Genomic DNA, 14,327 nt, shown 5'->3' with positions numbered 1-14,327 from the left:
TGGCCCTGGCCGCTGCGTACCGCCGGCTGCGTGCGCCAGCCCCTGCGGCGTGACGTCGCCGGCTGTGGGGCCTGACCCGGCCGGCTCTCCGCCGCCAGGTGGCGGCGCTGGAGGAGGCGTGCCGCCAGGACCAGCCGCTCGCCTCGTACGCCACCCTGCTGATGACGGCCGATGGCCACAGCGTGCCGCTGCTGCTGGAGCGCGGCCTGAGCCGGCTGACCGGCCTGGTCGCCAGCGGCCGGCCAGCCGCCGTCGCGCACCTGCTCGAGCTGGTCGTGCCGCTGTTCGTGGACAACGCGGACGCGCTTGCACACGCCGACGCGTGAGTGCTGGGCGCGGTGCCGAGGGGGCGCGCGTCTCGCGAGTTCGGTTGCGACAGGGGCGCGGGACGGGCCCACACGGGCCTTCTCTGTTTCGGTGAGGTGGGATGTGGCTGGCTGCCGCAGCACGTCGTCGCCCACGCCTTCACTTGACGTGCGTGCAAGCGTGCGCTGACGTTCGGGTGCGACGGCGTTTTCTCCCCCGTGTTTAGGACCAGTGGCGGAGACCGCGGTCGCTCCATTTCGGGTAGGTATTCCACGTACGCCAGGAGCTCGCTGCGCAGGGCTTGGTCTTGCTCAAGGTCCGGCGGCGCCATTGTCGGTCCGGTGTCGGGCGGTCGTGGCGCCGCCGCCGCCTCTGGCCCTGACGGCGTGCCTCCCCCTCCCCCCGCGCAGGCTGCCGCTGCTGCTGCAGACGATCGTGACGGCCGACCAGAGCTACCTGAAGATGATGAAGACGCTCGTGGTGGCCGGCCAGCCGGGGCCGCTACTGCTGCAGGTGGCCGGCGTTATCGAGCGACACGTCACTGGACACAGATGGTGGGTCCCACGCGGACCGCTCCCGGGCCCAGCCGGACACCCGGCGGGGGTGGGCGTGGCCTGGCGCGCCGTGCGCCGCCCCGACCAAGGAGGGCGCCTGACGCTCCCAGCTGTCTTCGTGCGGGGGAAACGGAATTCTTTGGCGTTTCGAGCAACCGGATGATTGCGGGATGTCGCACGGATGTTGTGTCGCTTACAAGAAAGTGGAGCGGGAAACCAATGCTTATACCTGATAGTCGCTGATAAATGTTAGCCAATATTAAACCCATCACCTTGTGACATGGTACAAAGCAGAAGCAACTGGCCGTATTTTTTCAAGACGTAATTTGCACGTCATTACAATTATCTTGAACTGTGCAATACAATATCATACCTAATAAGCAAGTGGAGCTATCGCGTGAACTGATCAAGTTACATAATTCGGTCTGTTGGAGCAAGATATCTCACTCCAAGGTCAGTTCTGCCCTAAGCCAGCTTTAAGTTAGTAATTGGCGTAGGTGCCAATCGTACATCGGTCTGGCATAGTTTGAAAGGTACACAGTTAGCAATCATTTGCCAGTGCATTTTTCTGCGGTCTATCAGCTGGCCAGTGACTGAACGGTCATCCGTCCGTCCGTCCGTCCGCCGTCTGCCGTCTGCCGTGACCTGACCCCTGTCTGTGTCACCCAGTTACGGCCAGCAGTGACCTGTACCGCTGGTGACCCCGTGACCTGACCTCTGTCCGTGTCTCCCCAGTTACGGCCAGCAGTGACCTGTACCGCTGGTGACCCGTGACCTGACCTCTGTCTGTGTCCCCCAGTTACGGCCAGCAGTGACCTGTACCGCTGGTGACCCCGTGACCTGACCTCCGTCTGTGTCTCCCCAGTTACGGCCAGCAATGACCTGTACTGCTGGTGACCCCGTGACCTGACCTCTGTCTGTGTCCCCCCAGTTACGGCCAGCAGTGACATGTACCGCTGGTGATCCGTGACCTGACCTCTGTCTGTGTCTGCCCAGTTACGGCCCGCAGTGGCCGGTGCCGCTGGTGACCCCGCGAACTGACCTCTGTCTGTGTCTCCCCAGTTACGGCCAGCAATGACCTGTACTGCTGGTGACCCCGTGAACTGACCTCTGTCTGTGTCTCCCAGTTACAGCCGGCGGTGGCCGGTGCTGCTGGTGACCCGTGACCTGACCTCTGTCTGTGTCTCCCCAGTTACGGCCTGCAGTGACCTGTACCGCTGGTGACCCGTGACCTGACCTCTGTCTGTGTCTCCCCAGTTACGGCCTGCAGTGGCCGGTGCCGCTGGTGACGCTGTGGCTGCGCAGTCTGACCTCGGTGCCGGCCTGGAGCCGCCACACTGGCATCCTGTACTTGATCAACCAGCTGCTGCGCGCCTCGTTCTCATGCCGGCCGGCGCGCGACCAGGCCGAGCTCATCATCCGCCAGCTGATCAGTGTACGCCGCCGCCGGTCCGGGCGGATGGGGGTGGGGTATGATGGGGAGGGATTTCGGCACGGCGGCCAGACCTGCTGTCAGGGAGGGACGGGCTGTGGCGTCACATCGCGGCCTCGCTCGGAGCGGAGCCGATGCAGCCCGCTCAGAGTGGTGCAAGCAATCTGGTGAAGTCGATGTGTAAACATGCAGCCCGTGCTGAAAACTTGCCCTGTTTGATTCACTGCCACCTTGTGTCTGATGCCACTACCAATCGGTAGTTGTGCGTGTGACGGTGTGTGCTGCTGATCATCGCCCGTGTGACGGTGTGTGCTGCTGATCATCGCCTGTGTGACGGTGTGTGCCGCTGACCACCGCCCGTGTGACGGTGTGTGCCGCTGACCACCGCCCGTGTGACGGTGTGTGCCGCTGACCATCGCCCGTGTGACGGCGTGTGCCGCTGACCATCGCCCGTGTGACGGCGTGTGCCGCTGACCATCGCCCGTGTGACGGCATGGCGGACCGCCGGCGGTCCGCGCGCGGACGACGCCCGTGACCGCCCGTCGCACGTGAACCGCCGGCGGTCCGTGCGCGGACGACGCCCGTGACCGCCCGTTGCACGTGAACCGCCGCGGCCGTGCGCCGGACGTTGACCCGCACCTCGCCGCCGCAGGAGGGCGGCGAGGTGCGTCAGTCGGCCGGCCTCTCCTCGCTGCTGGCCTGGGTGTCGGGCGGCACACTGCAGCCGCTGCTGCCGGCCAGCTCGCTGCCGCAGGCGCCCTGGCTCGCCTGGTTCTGCTTGCGTGCCGAGACGCGGCTCGAGGCCGAGTCCGGACTCTGGCACGACCTGATCGCCACGCTCTGCGAAGACCGCCAGCTGCCGCTGGAGCAGGCCCTCAAGGTGGGGCCCAGAGCCGTCCTCCCCGCTTACAGCATCCCCCACAGGACCGCCAGCTGGCACTGGAGCGGGCCCTCAAGGTGGGGGCCAGAACCGTCCTCCCCGCTTACAGCATCCTCCCCCGCAGGACCACCAGCTGCCTCTGGAGTGGGCCCTCAAGGTGGGGCCCAGAGCCGTCCTCCCCGCTTACAGCATCCTCCCCGCAGGACTGCCAGCTGGCACTGGAGCGGGCCCTCAAGATGGGGCCCAGAGCCGTCCTCCCCGCTTACAGCATCCTCCCCGCAGGACTGCCAGCTGGCACTGGAGCGGGCCCTCGAGGTGGGGTCCAGAGCCGTCGTCAGATGTGATTGGAGCGGGCACTCGAGGTGAATCCAGAGCTGTCCCGCCCCCCCCCCCCCCCCCCCCACCCCTCACAGGACCATCAGCTGTCGTTAGAGCGAGGGCTCGAGGTGGGGTCCAGAGCCGTCCCCCCCCCCTTACGGGACCGTCAGCTGTCGTTAGAGCAGGCGCTGGAGGTGGGGTCCAGAGCCGCCCCCCCCCTCTCACGGGACCGTCAGCTGTCGTTAGAGCGAGACCTCGAGGTGGGGTCCAGAGCCGTCCTCTCCGCTCACAGCTCCTGCAGGACATCGGGAGGGGAGGGTGACAGGGCCGGTACTGGGTCCAGTTACGCTCCAGTCACGCGCGCTACTCGGGGCACTGCGATCGGCCGTTTGCCTCGTTGGTGGCGGACGCACTGCGGTTGCCACTGCTCGCTGTGCCCGGCGCACAGGCAAACCAATGTTACCCTACTCCTGAATATTTTGAGCTTCTTGTTCTGTGGACACCGGCAAGCTTGATATCTCACCTTACCAGCTGCTGCAACTTTGTCACATGCGCTGCTCTGATTGCAAAATTGTTGCAGACAGCGTGTCTTTTAAGCAGGGACTATGTGTGCATTGGAGCTAAGGCTATGACAGGTGGTAGCATCGAAAGCTACAGAGCCCTGCGTTATCCGCATAGCGTGCTGTGCCAGCTCACATGCGGCACCCGTTTGGCCAGGTCGCGGCAGTTCCTGCAGCCGAATCGCTACCGCGCGGTGTTGTCATTTCTTCTCTCTGTGTCGACCGGTCGGCTTTCCTCTCCTGGCCGCCGTACCTCTGGCTGCTGGTGTGCTCTCACTGGTAACTCTCCTCCCCGATCCGGCTCCCCAGCGCGTGTGCAGCCAGCAGCGGCTGCCCCAGACGCCGGCCCAGAGTCTGGCGCTATACCGCTGGGCGCAGCAGGCGCTCGACACGGACCTGGACTGTCCGCTGCTGCCGGCTTTCTGGCAGCACTTTTTCGCGCTCTACCTGGCGCGCGTATACGACATCGGCGGGTAAGGACGGACGTCTGCTCAGACGGCGGGCGGCGCCCACAGGCTGGGGGGCCGTGTGAACTCAGGGTTCGGGAGTGGCGCGGAGAGAAAACAAGACGGCGCGTCGGAAGCATTTTGAGAATTGTGATGGTTTGGAACAATTCAAGCGACAACTCACCTAGCATGGTTAGATTGGTTAGCAGGGGCTGGGTATTACGCTGTCGGTTGTATCAGAACATGCTCTGGGCTCGAAACGGTGGGGTTTTGCCGGCGTCAGCGTGTGGTGCTCGGGTGCGTGCAATGCATGGAAAGCTAGTAAAGAAATATCTGGCGCCCCCTGGAGCACAGACGGCCCCGGGTCGGTCCTTTTTTGCATCTCGATTGCGGCCCTGGAACCGTGATTTAAACTGCACAAGATGCACGATTAAAATTTTTGCGTTTTTCATTAGTGCAGCGACGCAAGCGTGCAAACGTTTGTCTTATCTAATTCTGACGTTGTTAAGCGAGGCGTTACGCGGTGCGGCGCGTGCAGTACGTTGTCATTGCCATTCCGCTGTGTCGGCCTGAACCGGTACTTACCGCGACAGCCTGGCCTCCCGGCGCGTTATGCACAGACGTTGACCTCCCGTCCGCATGTGGCCACACGGCGGGGCCGTCACCCCGGCACCCCGCGTTTCTCGAGCGCCCTCGGGGCTCGGCTGACCGCCCCCCTGCGGCCGCAGCCGCGACCAGGGCAGCGTGGGCGACCGCTTTCTGGAGGGCATGGTGAACGTGCAGTACCAGAAGCGGCTGAAGCGGCGGCTGCAGGAGTCGGCCGAGCACCACCGGCGGTGCGCCGAGGAGGCCGAGACCCGCGGCGGCGAGGTGATCGATGGAGAGGTGGCCCAGCGCCGGCACATCGCCCAGTGAGTGCTAGCGGCGGCGGCGCTGGCCGGCCCTGGGGCCGTGTACGCGCCCACGGCACCGGAGCCGGCCTGGTTGGGACGCGTCGCTCAGCGAGGTCAGGCTCTGTGCCGACGTCACCGGTAGTCTTGTCTGCCTTTTTATCGGCGTACGCGCCATCACGTTCCAGAAGTTTCAATTCAGAAACGATGCCCCTGTTGGCCAAACGCTGCGACGCTTATTGCCACGAGTGTGGGAGGACTGTGCGGTTGACAGTCAACCGCTGTGTGCGCAGAACCCCGTGCGGAGCATCGACTTCACTCATCACGAGCGCAAGCTTGCCTGTTTGTGGCGGCGCTCAGGAATGTCGGCTCAGGCGGCTGCTGGGACAATACCTGTGTTATTCAGGCGAACTCCGCCACCGGACGTCCCCCTCTGCCTTATTCACGTGTCGCCGCGTCACGCCGTCACCGCGTCGCCGTCACGCTGACGCCCGCTCCGCTGCAGGATGTTCGGCACGTTCGCGCTGTGGCTGGAGGAGCCGCGCCTGCACCGGCCGGACCTGAACCTGGCCGACCTGCCGGCCGTCTACAACCCGACCAAGCTGCTGGACCTGCTGCAGCAGGTGCCGGTATGCCGGCAGTAGTCGAGGAGACGGAGGACAGCGGGCCTCTGCCTCGGGATTACGCTGTCGTTGCTTGCGAGCTTTATTTGACTCCGTTTTTTGTGTGATGCTCGTTACAAGTTTTTGTGTATTTCTTAAGCTTAATGAAGTATAAAATGCTGTTTTTTTTGCACCTTCTCAAAATGCAGCAAAATCAAAAGGCCAATCCTGCTCGAGCTGCTGCGCCGCGTGCGTACGGGACTGGTGACTCATCCGTGCGCATCGGGCTGCGTGTGTCCAGGACGGCGACGTGTGGGAGGAGTTCATCAACTACCGAGCGGTGGCTCGGCAGAGCGAGGTGACCCTGCAGCAGCGGGCGGCCAGCCACCACAACCACCGGCACGGCCGCGGCTCGGCCGCCAGCACGCCGGTCCGTAGCGAAGACACGCCGGCCAACCGCATCGTCAAGCGGTGAGCGCGCGTGACGGCGGGACGCGGACGCGCCGGACAACAGGGTCGCCAGGTGGTGGGCGTCGCCGCGGGCGGGCAGCGACGGACCAACCGGGCCAGCGCAGGTTGGTCCGTTGCGCAGCGCAGCGCAAGTGTGTGCTAACGGCGCCCAGCGGCCCGCGGTGACGCCAGATGATGGACGCCGCTTACTGACAGGTCACCAGGCGGGACACTACGGCCATCAGGATCAAGCTTTGAGCGTACGGCTGCATACCCACTGCGTTAAGGTTCCTTCGGCGATAAGATCATCACGCGGCAGATGCTGCTATCGGACAGTCAGCTAGGTCGAGGTCGAGACGAGGTCTAGGTCGAGGCAAGGAACGAGGTCCGTTAATGAGTGATGCCACCGCGGCCGTCCAATGCTCGGTATCATCCGACACATGAGCTTCAGCGCCGACTTCTCACTTACCGCGTGGTCTCCCGCCGTCGCGCGGTCGGCTGTGCCGCTGTCGCCGCCGGTGGCGGCTGTGTCCGCCCGGCGGTCTCCGGCCGAGCTGGCCGTGCGTGCTGCGCGCGCAGCAGGGTGTCCGCTGCGCCGTGACCGATGTGAAGAGCTGCCCCTGGTCGGTGGCGTGTCTCTCTGCATCCGCGTTCGGCCCATGTTGCAGGCTGCACTCGTACGACGCGCGCGCGCCGCCGCCGGAGCCGGAGCCGTTCCTGCCGACGGTGCCCGGCCTGGCGGCCAGCCTGTTCAGCGCCCCGGAGGCTGCGCTGGCTGGTCTGCAGCCCGCCCTCGACGAGCTGACGCGGCACGCCCGGTAACGGCCCCGGCTCTGCTCGGATGGCTCGCAGTTGGTTCGTCGGGGTGGGACTCTCGCTCGTTAGTGCGTTTCAACAACTGTATTGCAATTTTCTGGCACACTTGGCCCTGGTTGAGATTTTTCCATCACGCTACTGATTGGGATAGTGCGTCAGGACATTGCGTGCGGCATCTGGTTGGCCGTGGCTGACCGCGGTGCCGTGCGCGGCAGGTGGTTCGTGGGCGTCACCGCCGAGCACTCTGCGCTGGACTGCCAGTACCTGGAGCTGCTGCCGGAGCTGTACACCAACGAGCTGACGCAGGTGGTGCAGCGGATCAGCTGCGAGCCGGCCGGCCACCGCTGCTCCGGCCCGGCCACGGTGCTGCTCCAGGTGACGGCGCCACTGACGCCCTCCCGGCGCGGCGGTCCTGGCGCGGTGGACCGCAACGCGCCGGGACCGCCGGCCCGCGGCCTCGTGGTGTGTTGTTGAGGGGAAGCGATGGTGAAGCGAACACGATAGCGTTCTCGCCGCGTTGTGTCGTGGGCGGCGGTGGACGGAAGTGTGGTATTATGTCCCGGCGTTGGGACGAGAGCGTTTGTCGCACTGGGTCGCGGTGTGGTCGACTTCAATTTTAAGAATGTCGCAATATTAGACCAAGTGGCGTGAAGAGAGATATGCTACAGAACCAACCTTTACGTGAGACTCGAAACCTTTGACATGTCCGCCGCCATGGATGGTCACTTTGCTGCGAATACGGCCCTTCGCAACAGTACGCGTTTAATAGAATGCCCGTCCCGCATCACGCATCACTCGCCTCCACGTACCATTTTCCCGGCACCAGAAACACGGGCTACGGCTGCCAGCATCGAGGGTGATGCAGATCAGATGGTGGTCACCACTTCTGAGCCGTTATCTGTGCCCCCCCCCCCCCCCCCCCCCCATTAACGGACAGTGCGCGGACGCAACCACGCCGGGTGCCTGCGTCGGGCCCGTGTTTCCCCTCTCGCGTGTCGCGCGTCCGTGCGCTGTCCCGCCACGCCAGAACTCTCACGCTGACCCGGCTCGCGCGGCGCCGCAGTGCGAGACGGCCCGCCTGGACGGCGGCGTGTACCACCGCATCGACGACAACCGGCAGCTGGCGGCGCGGCTGGAGCGGGCGGCGCTGGCCGACCCGCCGCTGCTGCTCGGCGTCGCCGCCGTCCGGCTGGAGGCATACATACAGTACGCTCGGCCGGCGCGGTCACGCGGCGGGCTGCCGGCGCGCGTCACGGCAGTGGTCGCTGTGACGGACGGGGCGGGGTTGGCGTCGGCGCGGCGACGGCGCGGCGATGGCCCATACGCAACAGGCCTGGGAGCCGGGGGTGCGCGGTGTGCCGGTGCTCTGAATGGCACGGAGGGTCGGATCAGGCGGCCGCCAACGAATGCATTGCCCTGACATTCTCCTCGCTTGTGGCAAAACCGTTGTGGGCTCCTGACCGGTTTTGTATGTTTTGTGTTTTATCGTCGGCTGCTTCATTCCTTGTGCGTCTATGTCCGTGAGCGACCGTTCCGTCTTCGCATACGTGTTCGTTCCGTGGTGGGATGTTGGTGACGTTGCGGCGGCTGTGCTGCCAGGGCGCTGGTGAGGCGGTACCGGCAGGACGGTCTGTACCCGCCGCTGCTGCAGCGGATCGGCGCCCGCCTCTTCCACCACATCGTCTCCAACACCACGGAGGAGACCCGCCAGTGCCCGGCCGTCAGTCGGCTGCTCTCGGCCTGTCTCGACGTGCTGGGGCAGGTGAGAGGCCCTATCTGCCTTGTCCCGGGTCCGTGCTGTCCCGTCCCGGGCCTGTCCCCCGTCCGGTCCCGGACCTGTCCCCGTCCCCGTCCCCGTCCCCGTCCCCGTCCCCGTCCCGTCCCGTCCCGTCCCGTCCTGCACGATCTAGGCCGCGCCTACTGAAGATGGCTTTTGGTTTTCTACCTGGCAGACCATCTGCTTAGAAGCAAGGGTCTGAAGGCCGATGCTCCAGCTGTAGGGAAGCTTGTAAGAGTCATGACACAAGCGCCGTTCATTACAGAAACCTCAGGAGTAGGACAATGCTGAATGGAAAGGTGCAGGAAACCTTTGACGGTCCTGACTTCCTCCAGAGCGTTAGTGGCGGCAGTCACACGCGTCGCCAGACGGCCCCACGGCTCCGCCGGCTGACTGTTCTCCCCCCCCCCCCCGTGCGGCAGACGTTCGTGCAGCAGCACGCGGCCGAGTGTGGCCCGCTGTTGGAGGCGATCCTGCGTCAGGGCGCGCTGCTGGACCAGCTGTCGCCGCACCTGACGCCGGCCGCCGCCGACGCCGACACCTTCGTCCGGCTTTACGAGACGCTTAGCTGCGTGTCGCGTGACAAGAGCGAGATCGTGCTCCCGCTGCTCGAAAAGGTGGGTGTGGGGCGTCACTGGCGGCCGTGCGGACGGCGACGCCAGATGCCTGCGGTTTGGGGTCAAGAGGCGCTGGCAGGTGGGGTCAGTTTGCGCACGTTCACTGGTGTTTGACTCTTTGAGTGCGATGCTTTACTTGCACTGGTCTGCAGTGCTTTATTCTTCGGGTTTGGGGTTCTGTACCCTGGTATTCGTGTTAGATCTGCAAAACAAAGGTGAGCAAAGGTGCAAAGCTGTTCGTTTTTCACTGGGTCCGCATGTCCATTACCTCGCCAGAGAATCATGGCTCTTCTCCATCTCCCGCCTCGTATGCCAATGTCACCGGGCGCGTGTCCGATCTCCCGCTGACGGAGGAGAAATCAAAAACACAAAAAAAAAAAAACAACCCCCCACCACCAACAAAACCACCCCCCCCACCAACCCCCCCCCCCCCCCCCCCCCCCCCCCCCCCCCCCCTCTCAGTCCTCGCCTGTCCGCCTTCACCTAGTCACCGGCGTCAAACGCCAGCTGACCGCTCGCCTCCTCAAACACCGCCTGCCGTCCCAGGCGTTGCCATCCCGCGTCGCCGATCGCCCCCGCTCCCGCCCTGCCCCGCCTCATCGTCCCTGACAGCAGCCCTCCGCCGCCAGTTTGACCTGGAGACGTGGCTGGAGCGGCAGCGGCCGTCGCTGGCGCAGCGCTCGGCGCTGCTCAGCGTACTGGTGGGCGCGCTGAGCGCCTTCGGGCCGCACCCGGAGCGGCCCGAGTGGGCGCCGCTGCACGCGCTGTACCGGCGCCACCTGACGCAGCTGCACCGGCACCAGTTCCCCGAGCACTACGGCGAGGTGCTGCAGCGCCTGCTGGACGCCAGCCGCGACAACAGGCTCAGCGTCATGTGCTGGTACGACTTCGTCAACGTGCTGGCGGCGGACGCGGCCGAGTTTACGGCCCAGATGGACGACGAGCAGCGCCGGCTGGCGGTGGCGGCGGTGGCCGGCCGGCCCGGCCCGCTCCAGTCGACGGAGGTGAGTCCCTGGTGCGGAGCGCTGCACTGTCTGCTACTCCCATGGACCTGAGGAACACTCGGATAAAGCTGGGACTCCCGGGTGCCCGCCCCCCCCCCCCCCCCACCCCCATGAGGGCGAGATTAGCCGAGCGAGGAAAATTCGGCTAACCTGGCACCCTAGGATGGGCCGCCTAGGAGGGAGAATCTGGTAAGACGGGTGAAAACTCTGCTAAGCTGGCACCTCCGGACGGGCCGTTCAGGAGGGTGGGATTAGCAGAATAAGGAAAACTCTGTTAACCTGGCACCCCGGACGGGCTGTTCAGTAGGGCGAGATTAGCAAAACCGTAGAATAGCGTGTTGATTCTGCATTGTCACGTCCCCACCAAGCATAATCAACATGGCAGGCCCATTGAATGACAGTGACTGTTAATGTTAGTGGCGCACGAAGGCCGTGACATGGTGTCCCTCTGTTGCCTACTTAACTCACGTCCCCACCAAGCATAATCAACATGGCAGACCCATTGAATGACAGTGACTGTTAATGTTAGTGCCGCACGAAGGCCGTGACATGGTGTCCCTCTGTTGCCTACTTAACCCACGCTGCTCCGGGCAGCCGGCTGGCCTCTCTCCGGCATTCTTACTGCATCGCGTCATGATGCTCTGTCGGCAGGCTCTCCACACGTGCAAGCTGCTGGCGTCGCGGTTCTTGCAGGAGCGCCTGGAGGGCGGCCTGTACGGCCTCTACCCGCGCTACAAGCTCTACACGGCGCCACTGTCCGTGCTGCTGGCCTTGGTCGCCAGCAGGGCTGTCATCGGCGCCATCCAGAACGACCGCGGCTCGCTCTCCGACCGGCGTGAGTCCCGAACGACCGCAGCCCGGTTTCCGACCGGCGTGAGTCCCGAACGGCCGCGTCTCGCTCTCCGATCGGCGTGAGTCCCGAACGGCCGCGTCTCGCTCTCCGACCGGCGTGAGTCCCGAACGGCCGCGTCTCGCTCTCCGACCGGCGTGAGTCCCGAACGGCCGCGTCTCGCTCTCCGACCGGCGTGAGTCCCGAGCGACCGCGGCTCGCTCTCCGACCGGCGTGAGTCCCGAGCGACCGCGGCTCGCTCTCCGACCGGCGTGAGTCCCGAACGACCGCGGCTCACTCTCCGACCGGCGTGAGTCCCGAGCGACCGCGGCTCGCTCTCCAACCGGCGTGAGTCTCGAGCGACCGCGGCTCGCTCTCCGACCGGCGTGAGTCCCGAGCGACCGCGGCTCGCTCTCCAACCGGCGTGAGTCTCGAGCGACCGCGGCTCGCTCTCCGACCGGCGTGAGTCCCGAACGACCGCGGCTCGCTCTCCGACCGGCGTAAGTCCCGAACGGCCGTGGCTCGCTCTCCGACCGGCGTGAGTCCCGAACGACCGCGGCTCGCTCTCCGACCGGCGTGAGTCCCGAACGGCCGCAGCCCGACCGGCGTGAGGCGGCCAGCGCGAGTCCCGAGCCTGTGGCTAGTGGTGGCCACGGCGTTGATGCCGCATGATCTCCTGAGGCAGCAGCTCTCTGTATGTGTGGTTGGCTGGTGTTCCTGGCGTTTTCTCGGAGTAGCCTGCTCTCCCTCTACAGTGGTGGCGGACGCTCCCCGCGGTGTCCACTGAGGCGGTCGCCCTCCCCTTCAGCTGTACCGGACGTGCCTCGCCTAACGTGTCGTGCCTCCTCTGGGCAGTGCTGGCCGAGCTGTGGCTGATGCTGCGCGACACATTCGCGCCGTGGCTGTCGCCGCTCTCGCTGTCGGACCGACAAGTCTGGCAGCGGTGCGCCGCCTGGATGCAGCAGCTGACCGCCGACAAGCAGCACCTGCCCGCCTGGGTGCCCGGTGACGGGCCGCACGCGCACATGATGCTCACCATGTTTCTGCACTGCGTCATGATGCTCAACAACACGCTGCCCGGTGAGCCTCCGCCGCCGCCGCCCATGGTGGCCGCAGGTTTGCTGCGCTGGACTGACTCGCGCTGGTGTACTTTGGTGGCGTGTTCTTGCTTGTACTTGGTGCTTGTTTGCACTTGGTTCTTGCTTGGTGGCGTGTACTTCGTGACGTCACTCAGCCGCCAGTTCTCCCTTGAGCGGGCTGTTTTATGGCGATGTTGGCCGGTGTGTGCCCGCGACCTCCCGCTGGCGCGAGACGCCACCTCCCCCCCCCCCTCAGTCCTCAGCTGTCCGTGAGCAGGCGGTCGTCGGCGTCAGACGCCAGCTGACCCCCGCCCCCGCCGCCAGCGGCGCGGCCGGCGCTGTCGCACCTCTGGGAGCACTACTGCACCGTGTACGCGCTGCCCTCGGTGCCGGAGCACGTGCGCGCGCTGGTGCAGGCCGAGCTGCTGACCTTGCCCTGGGACCGACTGTCGCCCCAGCTGCACGACGTCGAGCGCATGGTGCAGCTGCTGGACGTGTACCTGCCCGAGGCGCACTCGTTCGCCGCCCAGGTAGGCGCCGCGCGCCGCGGCAGCATTCCGGTCGGTGGAGCATGGGGTGGTCGCGTGACGAGTGGCGCCAGTCCCCACATCCTGTTTACAGCCATGCGAGGAAGCGCTGAGATAAGAATTTGTGTTGAGGTAATGGCAGATGTCATGCTGTGAGAAAGGAAGGCGAGAAGGTTTTGTGGGTCCTTGTTCAATTTTCCGGTTAGTTCACATGGTTTCTGACGTTTCTAAACGGTGATCAAAACCGTATGGGTACTCATTTTGACAATGGCCATTCGCCAAAACCACGTAACGCGATATGAGCCCACCAAGACGTGAAAAGCGTATGCGTTCCACCTTTGGTTTAAGCATATTGCTAATTGGTCAGAGGTTTCACCAAACAGGCACCGTTGGTCATGTCATCAGCGTGTGGCGTTGAGCCGAAAAGTGAGCGCCGAGCGCCTGGGCCGCCCGCCTGCCCGCGGCGTCACTGACGTGTGTGAGACGGCGGCGGCGGCGCTCGGTCCGTGTGAGCAGCGTCTGTCCTCTCTGACGCCAGGTGGTGGTGCAGCTCCCCTGGCGGGAGGTGGTCGAGGTGTACGAGCGCGAGAGCCCCACGGCCAGCGTGCGGCTCCACCTCTGCTTGTTCGCCATCCTCGTCAAGGTGGCCTTCGAACCGAAGATACGCCAGGTGAGGCGCGGCAGCCGGACGGGTGCCAGCGGCCGGCCGGAGGATTGGCGCCGTGTGCTGCTCCCTCGCGACTGGCGCGGTTCAGGCCGCGCCGGTGTGTTGTGGTGTTGTTACGTGTTGTGTCATTTGTTGTTGCAGGCCAACACATCAACACAATGTGTTGGCCTGCATGTCAGCCGGTGGTGAAGACTCCGTTGTTGCCGATCAAGGGGTTTGTGTAAGATACCGTGCGTCTTACTGCTGACGCATGAGCCAGTCTGACCTGCTCACGTCGTGTGAAATAACGGAATTGCACGAAATGCGCGTCTTTGCTTTTATGTTATTACGTTTTTTCTGTTTGTGATTCGGCGAAGCAAGGCACGTGCTCGAGTCCAATAGCCAGTGGCAGTGCTGCGGTCGTATCTGTCGTGTGATAGCCCCGCGCCCGCTCTCTGACGCCGCCGACCCCTGACCCCGTTTCCGCCCTATGACGCGGCTGACCCCTGACCCCGTGCCCGGTCTCTGACACGTCCCTTACGCGGCTGAACCCTGACCCCGTGCCCAGTCCCTGACGCCACAGATTTCTGATCC

At 64.8% G+C, this 14,327-nt stretch overlaps 1 protein-coding gene across 1 annotated transcript in view; it reads left to right on the top strand.

Moving 5' to 3' along the window:
- Epg5 (ectopic P-granules autophagy protein 5) overlaps positions 1–14,327 on the top strand; it is a 37,813-nt gene that overhangs the window by 8,963 nt on the left and 14,523 nt on the right. The window contains exons 13-31 of the mRNA XM_037233821.1: positions 99–322; positions 717–860; positions 2,118–2,295; positions 2,966–3,172; positions 4,360–4,523; positions 5,225–5,407; positions 5,892–6,015; positions 6,290–6,459; positions 7,107–7,256; positions 7,470–7,629; positions 8,318–8,392; positions 8,441–8,460; positions 8,854–9,016; positions 9,454–9,648; positions 10,278–10,652; positions 11,304–11,487; positions 12,337–12,561; positions 12,885–13,090; positions 13,626–13,757. Coding sequence (XP_037089716.1) covers positions 99–322; positions 717–860; positions 2,118–2,295; positions 2,966–3,172; positions 4,360–4,523; positions 5,225–5,407; positions 5,892–6,015; positions 6,290–6,459; positions 7,107–7,256; positions 7,470–7,629; positions 8,318–8,392; positions 8,441–8,460; positions 8,854–9,016; positions 9,454–9,648; positions 10,278–10,652; positions 11,304–11,487; positions 12,337–12,561; positions 12,885–13,090; positions 13,626–13,757 — 3,279 coding nt within the window. The remainder of the gene's footprint in view (positions 1–98; positions 323–716; positions 861–2,117; positions 2,296–2,965; positions 3,173–4,359; positions 4,524–5,224; positions 5,408–5,891; positions 6,016–6,289; positions 6,460–7,106; positions 7,257–7,469; positions 7,630–8,317; positions 8,393–8,440; positions 8,461–8,853; positions 9,017–9,453; positions 9,649–10,277; positions 10,653–11,303; positions 11,488–12,336; positions 12,562–12,884; positions 13,091–13,625; positions 13,758–14,327) is intronic.

This window comes from Pollicipes pollicipes, unplaced genomic scaffold (genome assembly GCF_011947565.3).
Source record: "Pollicipes pollicipes isolate AB1234 unplaced genomic scaffold, Ppol_2.1 Scaffold_7231;HRSCAF=8579_pilon_pilon_pilon, whole genome shotgun sequence".
NCBI lineage: Eukaryota > Metazoa > Arthropoda > Thecostraca > Pollicipedomorpha > Pollicipedidae > Pollicipes > Pollicipes pollicipes.
This window is presented reverse-complemented; position numbering and strand designations above follow the sequence as displayed.